The following is a 15,165-nucleotide window of genomic DNA, read 5'->3' on the forward strand; positions in this document are numbered from 1 at the left end:
CCCCAATAATCTCGAAGTCTTCCTAGATTCCTCAGTTAATTTCACCACTCCCCAACAGCTAATCCTTCACTTCCCCCAACTCCAAAACACAGCCCAAAACAAACACTTCTTTTCAGCCCCCGGCCCCACCTGCTCCAAGCCTCCATCGCCTGTGCCACAGCCTCCCTACAGCCCATCCTCCGTGCAGCAGTCAGAGCGAACTTTAAAGCGTGTAAATCAGACAAGGTCATTCCCCTACTTAAAAGCCACCCAATAGCTGCACTGAGAATAAAATCCAAACCCTGCCCAGATCTACAGAGCCCTCTTCACTTTTCCAGCCTCATCTCCAAGCCACTCTTTTTCTTTTTCTTTTTTTTTTAATAAATTTATTTATTTATTTATTTTTGGCTGCATTGGGTCTTCATTGTTGCGTGCGGGCTTTCTCTAGTTGCGGCGAGCCGGGGCTACTCTTCGTTGCGGTGCACGGGCTTCTCACTGCGGTGACTTCTCTTTTTGCGGAGCACGGGCTCTAGGTGCGCCAGCTTTAGTAGTTGTGGCACGCGGGCTCAGTAGTTGTGACTCGCGGCTCTAGAGCGCAGGCTCAGTAGTTGTGGCAGATGGGCTCAGTAGTTGTGGCTCGCGGCTCTAGAGCGCAGGCTCAGTAGTTGTGGCGCATGGGCTTAGTTGCTCCGCGGCATGTGGGATCTTCCCGGACCAGGGCTCGAACCCGTGTCTCCTGCATTGGCAGATGGATTCTTAACCACTGCGCCACCAGGGAAGTCTGCCAAACCACTCTTGATAACTTGGGCCCACTTCCAGTTCTCTCTGTCTGGGATTTGCTGAGATCTTTCTAGACCAAATCCTCGCCATTCAGTTCATATCCTGGGTGTCACCTCCTCAGAGAGACCTTCCCAGACCACACTAAGCAGCTTCTCAGTCACACTGTCTAGTTTTACCAACGCACTTATCACTACCTGCTCTTTTCTTGTTTGGCTGTTTATTGCTGACCCTACCCCCACCCCCTGACTAGAATATAAGCTCCGCGATGGCAAAGACCTTGTCTGTCTTATTTTGTTATCTCCCTCCCTAGAGGTACCTAGAGCAGCACCTGGCAGAGAAGGTATTCCATACATATTTGTTGAATGAATGAATGAAAGAATGTAACCCAGTTCCTCTACCCACATGCAGAGAGGCAGAGGAGGGGTGGCAGCCGGGGGCGGCCCAGACCCAGCCTCTGTTGGCTGGTTGCCATTCTCTCCCTCAATGGACCCAGATCCCAGGCTGATCAGCTGGTATACCAGGTAAGCTGTGCTCCCTGGAGCCTCCAGAGCCCCGTGCCAGACCCTGGGCCCTCACCTGTGTAGAAGCACAGCAGCCAGGTGCCCAGCAGCGGGGCGAAGGTCTGGCCTGGCTTGGTCACCAAGGCCACCATGCCAAAGAGAAGTGCTGAGGCCGCCTGCTTGCGGTGGTTCAGCACCAGGTCCTCGTCCACCAGGTCAGTGACCACCAAGGTCAACAGCTTACAGGTGCCCTCAGTGAAGACACGGTTGCTGCCGGTGGAGAGAGAGCAGACAAAAATGAAGGGGTGGGACAGAGGTGTGGGGATGAGGGAGGGCAGGGCATACCTGGCAATGAAGAGGCAGAGCAGGCCGGGGCGGTCGGGGCCAGCCAACAGCATGAGCAGGCTCAGGCCCAGCTTGAGCAGGAAGAGCCCGCGCACCACAGCGTAGACGCCCCAGCGCCGGCACAGGGGCAGGAAGTAGAGATTGTTGAGATGCGGAGCGACATAGGAGATGCCTGGGGAAGGGGGTGCGGCCTCGTCAGGGGGCACTGCCACAACCTCCACAACTGCCCACGGTTAACATCAGAATCAGAGTTTGCACTGATCCAACACTAACGAGGTTCAGGCTCCGTGCTAAGAGCTTCACACCCTTTTATTTAGTCCTCACGACCCTTTAAGGTAAGTACTATTATTATTCCTACTTTACAGAGAAATGGAGGCCCAAAGAGATGAAATAAAACACATCCAAGGCCACACAGTGAATAAGCACAGTCAAGACACACACCCAGGCCTGTCAGGACAGTAGTCCTCCCTGTGAACCAGCCACTGTGCCACTTCACCTCTGGGTGTCACCGCCACCCAGAGGACCACCATGAGGGCAGCCCTTACCCCCTCAAACCCACAGAGGCTCCCTCCCTTCCTCTGGAAAACAGAGCAGGGGGCTGGAGGTGCAACCCCAGCACATATTCTGCCCTCTGCCACCTGGGCCCCAGCTGGGGAGGCGGCTGTGCCTACAGCCGGGCTAGGGGTTCTGGGGTGCAAGCCTTTGTCCTTCCGGCCTGCTCGAGGCACCCACTCACCCAACAGGAAGGAGCCTGTGGAGAGGGAGATGTGGTCTGACAACAGATGCTCCAGGAAGAGGGGGAAGAAGTTGCTGTTGAAATGGCAGTGAAAGACCTGCAACCAACAGGGACAGTGAGGAGGCCAGGAACAGGGCAAAAGCCAACAGGTGGAGCGGCAGGAGCAAGAACGGCCTCTATCCCCCGTCCCTCGACATGGAACATGCCAGAACAAACCCGAAAACCAAATTCCTGTGCTTATCTAATTTTGCTAAAAGTTAGAAGGAATGATAAAATTGTCATCAGAACAATTAAAAGCTTTTTCTCTTGTAAAACCTATCAATGCTAGAACAAGCTTAATGACACAAAAACAATCTATTTCTAAATTTGGTTGGCTTATATACTACATATGTTTTAGGTATGGCACGTGGTGTTTTAACAGTCCCCAAAGGGGCACCTCTTTTTCATATCCTCGCTTTGCAGGTGAGGACATGGCTGCCCCGAGAGACTGAGACAAGCCTAAGATGACACAGAGAGCTAGGAGCTCAGACGCTGCTAGAATCCAGGTATCTAACAACCCAACTTGTGCTCCTGCCATTGAATGGCTCAGCCATTCTCAGGCGAGGCCAGAACTGATTTCCCAGCTTCTGAGGGGCCTCTTCCCTTGAGCGAGGCATTCACAGCCATCCTGGGTGGAGGCACTGCTCCCATACCTGCACCAGGTCCATGCCCACGAACCACAGGAAGTTCCGGTGGCGGGCCAGCTGCCGGAGGTACTGGCCCAAGGTGATGCTGCCCGCCTCCTCGCCGCCCAGAAGCAGCTCTTCTTCACACAGGCTACGGGGCAGAGGGGAGTCAAGAACGGCCTAGGCTGGGCCAGAGCCATCCCCCACCCGGCAGCCATCCACCGGCCAGGGGACCCAGCATGGCAGTCACACCCAGCAGAGTGCTGGCGGGACCCTGGAGAGCCGGAGCTGGCCACTCACCCGCCATCCACAGCCAGGGTTGGGCACCCCGGTTCCCTGCTGGCCGCCTCCACCCGCCACCTCAGCAGCCGTGTGGCCCCCACAAAGCCCAGCCCAGAGCCAGCGGCCAGTGCCAGGCAGAAGGCGCGGAAGGAAGAGAAGTCTTCTTTGTTCCAGAAGGCGTAGGAGGCAAAGACAGACAGGGAGCCAGCTGCACTGAAGAGGGAGCAGTAGAAGTTGAGGTGGGTGCGGTCGTGGGCTGAGAGGGCCAGGTCGGCCAGCAAGGCATGATGGTGCAGGTCCACGAGCGTCAGGAAGCCATCGTAGAGGCACAGGCACAGCAAGAACTGCAGGCCAGCTGGGGCCCAGGGCACCCAGAACGCCAGGAACGACAGTGCCAGCAGCGGCCCATGCCAGCCCAGTGCCCGCACCCGTGCCAGTACCACGGCCCTCGAGGAGAGCCTGGCGCCTGACCTGCCAGGGAGAGGGGTGCTGTTGGGAGATGCCCCTGCAGCCTTGGCAGGCCCCAGTTCCCCCTGCCCGGGGCCCAGAGGAGGGAACAACAGAGGCCCAGAGCGTGGGACTCACACCAGGGTGGTCCCACTGAGCCCTGAGTTCAACCCCTGATTTAGGAAGCACAACTCACCAGTGGGTACACTCTCCCCTCTGCTCTCTTACCAGCCTGCCAGGGTTGATGGCCAAAGGGTGGTGGGATACCCATTTCTCAAGTTTGGGGGCAGTGATGGGCCCAAGCAGGGATGGGCTAAAGAAATCTGCCAGAAGCAGCAGAGAGTGTTTGCTGCACCGAGCCCCGTCCTGAGGGCCTGATAAGCCAAGCGGGGGTAAATTTCTCCCCGAGGTGAGCAAGGCAGCAGCCAGTCAAGGCCACTTCTTCAACCTGGACAGAGCCTGCCTGACCTTGGGAAAGGAGGAAGCCTGGACAACAGCTGAAAATGGACTCCCTTTCTTTCCCCACCCCAAACACAGGCAGGGGTCCTCCAGCTCTGGGGAGGGGTAGGTGGGACAGAACCAGTTCTGAGCCATCCTCGGGAAACAAACCGGGGTTGGGAGCTGAGGAACTGACGGTCACTCAGCCAGCCGAAGAGGGGGTCATTGAGGCTGTTCCAGAGGAGAAACACCGTCTGTGGGCAGAGGGGAAATGGGCAGGTGGGCTCCAGGCAGCCTCCTCTCCAGGGCTTTCTCCATCCCAGCCTGCTCGCCACCTCTCAAAGATGACCCCAGCTTTCCTTCCTGCAAACCTTTGCTCAGGTCAGTCCCTCTGTTATAACCCACAGCGACTGTCCCATCAAACTCCCACCCATCCAGGGCCCAGCTGATAAATATATGTGAATATATTATAAATGTGCATACATAGAACAGTGCCTGGCTCACAAGACAGAGGCCAGGAGAGCTGGCGTAATCCTCACTGAGGAGTCATCAAGGCCTCCAGCTCCAGCTTTTCTTGCTGAATCTCGGTGGGCAACCCAGCTTGCCCCAAGCTCCTGGCTGGGCAGGATCCAGCCCTGCCATCTGCCTGGCTCCCACCCTGGCTGGCTGCCCCAGTTCTGGCCTACCTCTCCGACCCAGAAGGCAGCTTTGTTGATCTTGTACACTGAGACAAAGGTGTCCACGTAGTAAAGCAGGAACACGTTGTGCAGGACAGAGATGAAGAGGGCCAGGGAGCCATAGACCATGGCCGTGGGCAGGCCCAGCAGCCAGGCCCAGGGCCCACCCAGCCCCATGGCGGCCAGCCCAGCCTCAGCCCCAGGAGTACTGAGGAGCGCTCACGGCCACGGGCAGTCTGGCCATCCTTGTTCCTGGGGAAGAAGAAGCCAGTTAGCTACAGGGATCAGAGCCAGCTGATCTAACCCCAGACCTCTGAGTCATCTCACTGGGAGAAAGTCTGTACGTAAAACAAAACTGGGGAATCGTCAATGATATCCAGCTAAAACAATGCTGGACTAGATACCACTACTGGAGAGTAACCCAAGGAAACTGATAAAGGCGTGGGAAGAGAAGGCAGACAGCCAGCAAGTGCTGAGCCAGGTTGCGTGCTAGGGCGCTGTGCTCAGTATCTTCTTTCATCCATACTTTGCTCAACCTTAACGGTCCAGACATGACAACCCTGGGCTTGGGCACACACTGTGCCTACAGTGGCACCTTGGGCAAGCTACTTAACCCCAGCCTCAGTTTTCTCTTCTGTAAAAAGGAAAAGTGGACGATCATGGCTACTCAGAGGAATGTAAGGATTAAATGAGGTAACTCACAGAAAGTGCTCAATAAATGGATGTTAGTGGTCTCATTATCATCTTTATAAAATCCCTACAAAGTTTACAGCACTATTACAATATTATAGGAGAGCAACCCCAAACTCAGAGATGTTAAGTAATTTGCCCAGTGTCGCACAGCAAAAAGTAGCAGATTTGAACCCTGACCTGTCTGGCTCCAAAGCCTTTTCTGCCACTTGACCTCCCAAATTGGGTTCCTATGGGCTGCTGGGTAGAATGGAGAAACCTGCTGTGATGGCAGGTTCCATAGGGATATACAAGTGATAAGATATGATAAGAGCCCACAACTGCTCATGCCCTTTGATTCAGGAAATTCCACCTCAAGGAACTAACCCCAAGGGAACATGTACAGAGCTGTTCATGGCAGCAACATTTATAAACAGCCAAAAGCTGGACACAGCCCAGGAACACAACAAAGGGACTGGCTCAACAAGCCCGATGCTCTCCACAAAGGCCAAGTATGTGGGCAACCTCAACACAGGGGAGAGAAACTCAAGAACATGTTACATGAAAAGAGAGAACAAAGGACAGCACGAGTGCCTGCTCCCAACCAGGCCGACTCGTGCGCAGAGACCAGCAGGCTACACTGACCATGGATGGAAAAGCAAATAAAAGTCAGATTTTTATTAAAGCAGCGCTTTTCATACTGTAATGTGCTTCCAAGTCACCAGGGGACTTTGTTAAAATGCAGATTTTGCCTCCATAGGTGTGGGGAGGAATCTGAGATTCTGCATTTCTAACAGGCTCCCAGGTGGCACCAATGCTGCTGGTCCATGACCACACTTTAAGCAGCCAGGCATTAAGTCTATCTGTCTCTTTTTTTAGATTCAAAGCTGTTGTTCTCTTTTCAGAAAAATAATCTCATGTGTGCTTGTCTGACCCCCAGAGGGAAGCTAAGGGGGCTTCCTTCTCTCAAACTCCCTGTTCTGAGTTGAATGTGCCCAAAAGAGATAAGTTCAAGTCCTAACCCCCAGTATCTGTGAGTGCAACCTTATTTGGAAATAGGATCTTTGCAGATGTAACGAAGTTAAGATGAGGTCATACTGAGTTAGGGTGGGCCCTAATCCAACGACTGGTATCCTTATAAGGAGAGGGAAGTTTGGACACAGAGACAGACACACACAAAGGGAAGACAGCCACGTGAAGAATGAAGGCAGAAATTTGAGTGATGCACCTACAAGCCAAAGAACACTAAGGATTGCAGGCAACCACCAGAAGCTAGGAAAAGGCAAGGAAGGATTCTTTCCTAGAGCCTCCCTCCAGAGGGCACAAGACCCTGCTGATGCCTTGTTGTTGGACTTCTACCCTACAGGAACTGTGAGGTTGCTTTAAGCCACTCAGTTTGTGGCAATTTGTTACGGCAGCCCTAAAACTTATACACCTCCTCAGAGGCTTTCTCTTTGAGTCCTCGTGACCCAAGCCTACCCATGGGCTTCATTTACATGTCCGCATGCTTGCACGCACACATGCAGAACAGAAACTTCTGTTTCCCCATCAGAGTCAGGCCCTGGAGAACCGACTTCAGCCCCAGTCCAAATGTGGTGACCCCCCAGGCCCTGTTCTTGCCCCATCAGCCACCATGGCTCCCCTTCCCTGCCCAGCCTTCAAGGGCCTCTGTAGTCTGGCCTCTCCCCACCAGTCCAGCCCAGACTCCCGTGGATCTTCAAGCCACCGTCTCCTCTGGCCAGGCCTTTGTTCTTTTTTTTTTTTTATAAATTTATTTATTTATTTATCCATTTTTGGCTGCGTTGGGTCTTCGTTGCTGCACACAGGCTTTCTCTGGTTGCGGCAAGCGGGGGCCACTCTTCATTGTGGTGTGTGGGCTTCTCATTGGGGTGGCTTCTCTTGTTGCGGAGCACAGGCTCTAGGTGTGCAGGCTTCAGTAGTTGTGGCACGTGGGCTCAGTAGTTGTGGCACGTGGGCTCAGTAGTTGTGGCACGTGGGCTCAGTAGTTATGGCTCGCGGGCTCTAGAGTGCAGGCTCAGTAGTTGTGGCGCACGGGCTTAGTTGCTCCGCGGCATGTGGGATCTTCCCGGACCAGGGCTCGAACCCATCTCCCTTGCATTGGCAGGCGGATTCTTAACCACTGCGCCACCAGGGAAGCCCCCAGGCCTTTGTTCTTGATGGTGCCTCCTACCAGAAGCACCCTCCCCATGTCTTCATCTCCATCTCACCCATCCCTCAGGAGCCAGCACCATGCCGAGGAGACCTTCTCCAACTCCTCGGCCCTCACTGGTGCCTCCTGCCCCTGCACAGCACTCTCCCACCTGCCTGCACTCCAGCCTGACTGTGGGGTTCTCCAGCGCAGGGCCTGTGTCTTCGCCCTCTCTCTCCCTCTCTGGACTCAGCCACTCTTGCTATAGGAGTGACTGGTAAGAAAGAGGCTCTGCGGGGAGAATAAGGACGGTATCTCATGGGGGTCTCTCTCAGGCTCAATGGAAGCTGAGTGGCAATTCACTCAAGAGATCGGTATGCAGCCCCCCATCCCCTGTGCCAACCTTGTGCCAGCCCACGCCTAGTGGTGGAGCAATGAGAGAAGCAGTGGCCAAAACTACCTGAAAGCAGCCGCTAAGTCTGTGAGAATCTCTCCCAGGCCATAATGATCCCACCTTGTCCCAAAGCCGGAGGATATCCAGGTGGCCTCTCCCTGGGGCCTTTGAGCCCCTGAAGAAACATTTGGTGGGAAATACTTTTTTTTTTCACAGCTTTATTGAGGTACAACTGACATATAATAATCTGCATATCGGGGAGTCCCCTGGTGGCCTAGTGGTTAGGATTCTGGGCTCTCACTGCCATGGCCTGGGTTCAATCCCTGGTTGGAGAACTGAGATCCTGCAAGCTGCACAGCGTGGCCAAAAGAAAAAAAGAAAAAAAAAGACCCCCCCCAAAATAATAATAATCTGCACATATTCAAAGTGCACAGTCTGATCAGTTTTGGCATAGGTATGCCTGTGAAACTGTCACCACAATTGAGATCACCCTGAAAGTTTCCTTGCACTTTTCAAGTAACATAGTGGAAAGAAGACACAACTGGAGGTATCCGAAGTCCCAACTCCACCATTTCCTACCCGTGTGACCTGAAGCAATTTGCTAAACCTCTCCATGCCTGTTTCCTGATCTGCACGATGGGGCCAACCTTCCTAAGGCTAGGGTTAGCAGTCCATGAGAAAATACTCTAACGCAATGAGCACAGGAAGTGCAGCGAGCACCCAAACTTCAGAGATTACTACTCTCGAGCCTCCCAGACCCTCCATACCCACCACACAAGGATGGGGTGGGGGTTAATCTAAAGGTGCTTTGGGGCTGTAAAGCACCATGTACACCTCTGCTGCTATCCTTAACTCAGGTCACCTTCTCTGATTCCCCAGGGCCTTTCAGAACTCCCCTCCCTCACCTCGAAAGCCTTTGTCCGAAGGGAGTGAAACCTCCTGGCACCCCTACCCAGATGTCCAGTGACCTGCCCTGGTTACTGGAGAAGGTGGACCCTACAGGCAAGGTCCCCAGCCTCCAGCAGCTGGTTCCCTGCACCCATGCTGGGGCAACAGTAGAAGAAAACCTCAAAGTGCGGTGAGATGGAAAAAGTATGACTTTTGCCATCAGAACGGCCTGGGTTTAAATCTCAACTGAACTTTCTACTAACTGTAACTGCAGGCAAGGTCTGAGCTTGTCTGAACCTTGGTTTCCTCCCCTGTAAAACGGGAGTAACAGTGCCTATCTTTATAGGAATGCAGGGAGGATTAAACTATGTCTAGGAAGCCCAGAGCACCGACAGAAAAGTGCTCAGAAACTGGCATTTCCTTGGGCTCACTTATAACAGATCAGGGTAGGAGCAGGGGAATATGCTGGTAATCAGGCCCCTTCCTGTGGTAAGGGGAGTTTGAGAGAAAAATCAAGGCACAAGGGGGAAAGTCAGAAGAGGACGGCCTGCAAGGAGCACAGGCCCAGATGATGTTCAGGAGTACCAGAGACAGACCACTACCATGGACCAGATCTAGAGGCAAAGCAACCTGTCCAGGTAAGCCTCTGCCCGGGAAAGAACGCTGGGGGAGGAGTATGCAGGGTCACTCCAGATTCCACTCCTCCATCAGGAACTGCTTCCTCTAATAGCCCTCCCCACCCCACTCCACCCCCACAGAGAACAACAGCCCTGCCTCTCAGGGGAGGAACGGCTTGGGGCCCACACCAGCCTAGTTGCATAACCTGGCTGAGATACCCTGTAACCTGCAATCAACTCCACCCTCACCTTGGCACCTAGCAGGAGAGCTTGCTGGTGGCCCCAGAGCCCATCCCCCATGCCCCTCGCTGGTATGGTCCCAGTTGTGTGGCCTTGGGCCAGCCACTCCCTCTCCCTGGGCCTCAGTCTCCTCATCTATAAAGTGGGGATGACAATGCCAACCTCTTAGATTGCTGTAGGGCTGAAATGTAAAAGATACATAAAGCACCAAGCCTAGTGCCTGGCACTTAGAAGACCCTCAATAAAATGTAGCTATTCATGGGCTTCCCTGGTGGCGCAGTGGTTAAGAATCCGCCTGCCAATGCAGGAGATACGGGTTCGAGCCCTGGTCAGGGAAGATCCCACATGCTGCAGAGCAACTAAGCCTGTGCGTCACAACTACTGAGCCTGCGCTCTAGAGCCCGTGAGCCACAACTACTGAAGCCCAGGCGCCTGGAGCCCGTGCTCCACAAGAAGAGAAGCCACCGCAATGAGAAGCTCACGCACCGCAACGAAGAGTAGCCCCGGCTCACCGCAACTAGAGAAAGCCCGCGCGCAGCAACGAAGACCCAACACAGCCAAAAATAAATAAATAAAAATTTTTTTTAAATGTAGCTATTCTTCTTCTTTTTCATGTCTCTTAAGTCTGGCTTTATGATCTTTAAAGAGTTTCAGTCAGTGTCCCCTTCTGCCAAATCCATGACTGAAGTTGTCTTTTCAGCACTCAACATTGATGCTTCTCACTGCTTGGTATATCCTGCCATCCATCAAATTCTTTTTTAAATGCCACCTCCAACCTTTGTTCATGTTGTTCCTTCCACCTAAAACACCCTAGATGTAACTACATACCACTTCTCAGACATATAGGATATGCCTGGTTTTTACACCTATCATCATGAATCCTTACAACTCTTGTTACTATTTCCATCCTCATCTTGTAAGTGAAGAAACCAAGGCTCTGAAGGTTAAATAGCTGGCCCCAAATCACAGAGCTATTAAGTGCTAGAGCCAAAATTCAAAACAGGTGCTTTTGACTAAAAAAAAAAAACTCAGCATTTCTCACATCTCTAGGCCCACACCGCCACCACAATTGTATCAAATCCTGCTGATTCAAGCAAGGCCCAGTTCAGGGGCACATACCTTCCCAAGGACACCAAGTCAGGTGTTCTCTCCCCTTTTCAGGTCTCTTGCTCTGTATCAGGATCCAAATGTCTCCCTAACCCTCCTCCAGACCCCAAGCTCCTTAAAGGCAGGGCCAGGTCAGACCTGCCCCTGATTTGGACTCCCAGCTTCCACCAGGCTCCTTCACCACACAGTAGGTGCTCAATTAATACCTGCTGGGTCAATTTGCCCCTAAAAGGCCAATATAGACATCCCCAGCCCAACAGGAGAGCAGCAGTCATACAAGTGTCCTCCCCCAGATCCCACTGTGCCCCTCAGCTCTGCATTCTGCTTGGCTGTGGGAGTCAGAAAGAGGCAACCTGGGGAATCTTGATGTGAAACATGGACAGCAAGGCAACAGGTGAGGCAACAAAGAGGAACAGTGATAATAACAAAATGTAACATTTATTAAGCTTTCACCCGTGTGCTAAGGAAAATTGATATAATATGGGAAGAGAGCTCAGAGCAGAGCCACACGAGATCAGGAAGGGCTTTGGAAACCACACACAAGATCCTATACTGAGGACAATAGGATGGGGGGCACTAGGAGTGGCCAGGTGACAGAATCAGATGTTTAGAAGGAGCCCCCGGCATCATGTAAAAACTCTCCCCTCCTCACCCCATCAGGCTTCTGGGAGATAAAGAACCAGAAAATGATAGAAACAGTAGCAGCTCCCTGATTTCTGAACCAGCCTGTGGTGAGTAGGGGGCTGATGAATTTGGTAGAGGAAACCAAGAATGACAGACTGGGCCCCTGGGGTGAGGGGCTTCAGAAAGAGGGTGGGTGTTAGCTTCTGATTCCCTTCAGAAGGACTAGAGACTGTATGAGAAGCTATTAGTATGGAGGGAAAAAATCTACTAATAAGCATAATTTGGAGTTGGGAGCCCTGGGTCAAGTTTGAACCTTATCACGAACTAGCTCTCTGAGTTTATTCCTACATCTGCAAAGCGGGAGAAAAGTCCATTCCCTGCCTGTCCCGGGGGTATCAAAAGAATTTGAAAGGTATTATACCCTATGCAAATATTAGGTGTGTCCTTTTTTCAACAAGCAGGTGACCTCTTAATTGTCTTCTGTGTTTCCTGTTTCACACCCCCTTTGTCTCCCTGCTCAGTCTCCCCACAGCAGGACCAGCCCTGGCAGGGCTGTTGGGGACGCCCACCCTGGAGGGGTGCCCACTTTCCATGCAGTGACTAATGGGCCCATCCTCCTCCTCAGGCTGGAAATGAATTTCACCCTACTGGGGGAGGGACCTTCTCCCTTTCCCTCCCTGCTCCGCAGGTTACTACAGCAGCACTGGAGGATCAGCAACTTCACCCCAGGACCACGCACCCCTCGCAAGCCACAGAGGAGTCTGGGAACAACCCAGGAGTTCCTTATTCAATAGCTGGCGCTGAACCATGTGGTGGTTCTCCAGCCTGTCTGCACATTAAAATCACCTGAGGAGCTACTCAGTAACACCAAAGCCCAAGCCTCACCCCTGACCAATTAAATCGTAATTTCTAAGGACGGGGCCCAGCATCGGTGTTCTTTTAAAGCTCCCCAATTGGTTCTACAACGCCACCAGGGTTAAAAGCCATTATGTTAATGAAATGGATCCCGGCCTGATGCATCATGCGACCCCAGGGAGTCCCTCTGCAAGAATTCCATCCTCACCCCTTGAGCCCAAGCTTCTCCCACCCTGCCCCGAGGCACTCTCTCAACCCACAACCAGATCACTTCAGGGACTCCCGCAGACAGCCCCCAGGACTCCCAGAGCTGACAGCATTCCTGTACCCTTCGGGTGTGTCCTTTGTGACTGACTAGCCCCCAGTCCAGCCCGCTCCTGCCCCCGAGCCCCGGCCGCGGGCCAGCCCCTCACCGAAATTGTGGCAGGCGAAGCCTAATCCCGCGGCTGCCCGGAGCCAGGTGCCAGCCAGTGCGCCTGCGCGCAGGCCTCCAGCAGCTTCTCCAGCCTCTTCTTCCGCTCCTGCCCAGCGATTGGCTCCGCGTGGCTCCGGGGCCGCTGCTCCGGCAGGTGCTCGCGCCCGAGGATGCCGCCGCCATATTTGTTACGGGCGCTTGCCCTTAGGGACCAAAAAGAGGACTGTGGACGCCAGCAAAAAACGGGGAGATTGTCTGTATTCCTGGCCGGTTCACCCTCTCCCTCTCACTTCCACGAAGGCTTAATGGCATTTCAGTTCAAATCAACCAGGTTTTTCTGAGAGCTTCCCATCCTCTCCCCCGTCCTTTTTTTTTTTGCCTGTCGTGCGGCCGGTGGGATCTTAATTAACCCACCAGGGATCGAATCTGCACCCACTGCAGTGGAAGCCAGGAGTCTTAACCACTAGACCTCCGGGGAAGTCCCCCACCCCTTACTATTAATTCGGAAAATGAAGAGAGCTCAGCACCTTCCTTCAAACCTTGTGGTGTGACTGGATGCACAGCTGAGACAGATAAGAAGATGACAGTGGCACGACCTGGGCCTCCCTGACGCTGGATTGTGAGCTCCTCAAGAGAGGACAGGCCCAGCTTGAGCTGTGGGCACCAGGGTTCAGGCCACAGGCACCAGGCCCTGAGAGAGCAACCAAGCAGCCCAACCTCTTCTTCTTATTATTATTTTTTTCTTGTTTCTTTTCTTTTTTTTTTTGGTTGTACCAGGTGTTAGTTGTGGCACGTGGGCTCCTTAGTTGTGGCATGCGAGCTGTTAGTTGCCGCTTGCATGTGGGATCTAGTTCCCTGACCAGGGATCAAACCCGGGCCCCCTGCATTGGGACCTCAGAGTCTTATCCACTGCACCACCAGGGAAGTCCCAACCTCCTCATATTATTAATAGTAATAGTAAAATATAAGGCTACGGAGCTCTTACAATGTGCCCTGTGCTGTGTTAAGCACTCTACATGCATTATCTTGTTGAGCCCTCACATAGTCATCCCTGGGAGGTAGGTGCTATTATCCCCATTTTACAGATGAGGAAACCGAGGTTGGGAGAGATTCAATGACTTTCACACAGCAAGTAAGAGGCCCAGACAAGTTGGAACCCAGACCTTCTGACTCTCAGAACAGGAGTCTTTCCTCTTCCTACCCCTGCCCAGACCCTGAAAGTCAAGTTTAGTTTTGCTCAGTCTAGTCTGGTGAGGATGTCCCATGTCTTCTCCCAACAGGCCTGTAAGCCTACTTAGATTTCTAGGCAATCAGACAGCACAGACTCCAGACTTGCTGTTTCCCTACCCTGGGATATGGGGCCATGAGTGTGGCTTTTGGCTTCTGGGGGACCTGGGACTCAGTTCCCTAGCTCCACCACTTCTTTTTCGGGGACGCTCTTTTTGTGAGCCTCTGTTTTACTCCTTAGAGGGATTTTGTGGGCATTAAATGAGAAATAGGGGTGTAAGAGTTTTGTTGTCAACAGGAATATCATCCTCTTCCTCCTTCCTGACAACCTGGCAAGGGCCCACCCAGAGCAAACAGTCCAACACAAGAGCCCGGGTGTCCAGGAGCTAGAGTCTGTTCAACCAGTTCCTGGGGAGCCCCAGAGGCCCCATGAACCTTGCCCCCAGCATCCATCTCCCACCAGTCTGTCTCACTTTCCTCCTCCCCAGTCCTGCCTTTTCAGACCCTCTTCTTACCTCCTAGGTCTCCCCTTGGCCACACACACATCACCTCTCTTCTAGACTTCAAGCAATTGATGAAACCCCTCATGCTCCAGAAAGCCCTCATGACCAGAAGGAAGATTACCATTTCTCCCCCATCCTTACCCCTTACCCCCATCTATGCTTTACTGGCTGTGATAATGGAGGGCAGGAAGGGCAGGAAACCCAGCATTCAGCATAGAGTCTGGTACACTAGGGCCTCCATAAATTGACTAAAGGAGTCCCTCTGCCGTTCCATCTCTGGCCAGCATGTGCCTTTATTTCAAAGCAACACTGAGCCTTTACTTAGCCCTCCCTGGGTATCCTGTGGGGGAACAGGAGAATGGGGAGAGCTGCCAAGGGGCTGGAACTGGATGTGACCTTATAGGAAAGACTGGCTCCTGTGTTGCACTGAATACCCCACCCTGAGTTCCCTCAGCCCTCTGATTTTATAGACAATGTAACCAGTTAGCCTTTTTTGTCAGCACCAGGGCTGGGCCTTGTGATTATCTCTGATTTCCCTTCCCAGTTGTCAAGCACAGAGATAACTGGGAGGGGAGATGGGGTGCAATTGAAGATCATATCGCCTGCCTTCTTGAGTCATATCAGAGTC

General features: G+C 53.0%; 1 protein-coding gene across 4 annotated transcripts in view; it reads right to left on the reverse strand.

The window, feature by feature from the left end:
• The window catches only part of MFSD13A (major facilitator superfamily domain containing 13A), a 31,487-nt gene that overhangs the window by 1,877 nt on the left and 14,445 nt on the right, over window positions 1–15,165 (reverse strand). Inside the window, exons 1-9 of one of the 4 annotated variants that reach the window (XM_061200667.1) lie at window positions 12,806–12,894; window positions 4,859–5,101; window positions 4,344–4,426; window positions 3,306–3,758; window positions 3,033–3,156; window positions 2,341–2,437; window positions 1,605–1,776; window positions 1,336–1,529; window positions 339–715 (exon numbers count right to left, since the gene is read on the reverse strand). In XM_061200667.1, the coding sequence (XP_061056650.1) occupies window positions 660–715; window positions 1,336–1,529; window positions 1,605–1,776; window positions 2,341–2,437; window positions 3,033–3,156; window positions 3,306–3,758; window positions 4,344–4,426; window positions 4,859–5,026 (1,347 nt within the window). In that variant the 5' untranslated portion in view covers window positions 5,027–5,101; window positions 12,806–12,894 and the 3' untranslated portion in view covers window positions 339–659. Of the gene's footprint in view, window positions 1–338; window positions 716–1,335; window positions 1,777–2,340; window positions 2,438–3,032; window positions 3,157–3,305; window positions 3,759–4,343; window positions 4,427–4,858; window positions 5,102–12,805; window positions 12,895–15,165 lie in introns of those variants that run through there. The other 3 variants (XM_061200576.1, XM_061200394.1, XM_061200486.1) reach the window with 3 other exon arrangements.

Source organism: Eubalaena glacialis, chromosome 1, assembly GCF_028564815.1.
Source record: "Eubalaena glacialis isolate mEubGla1 chromosome 1, mEubGla1.1.hap2.+ XY, whole genome shotgun sequence".
NCBI classification, from domain to species: domain Eukaryota; kingdom Metazoa; phylum Chordata; class Mammalia; order Artiodactyla; family Balaenidae; genus Eubalaena; species Eubalaena glacialis.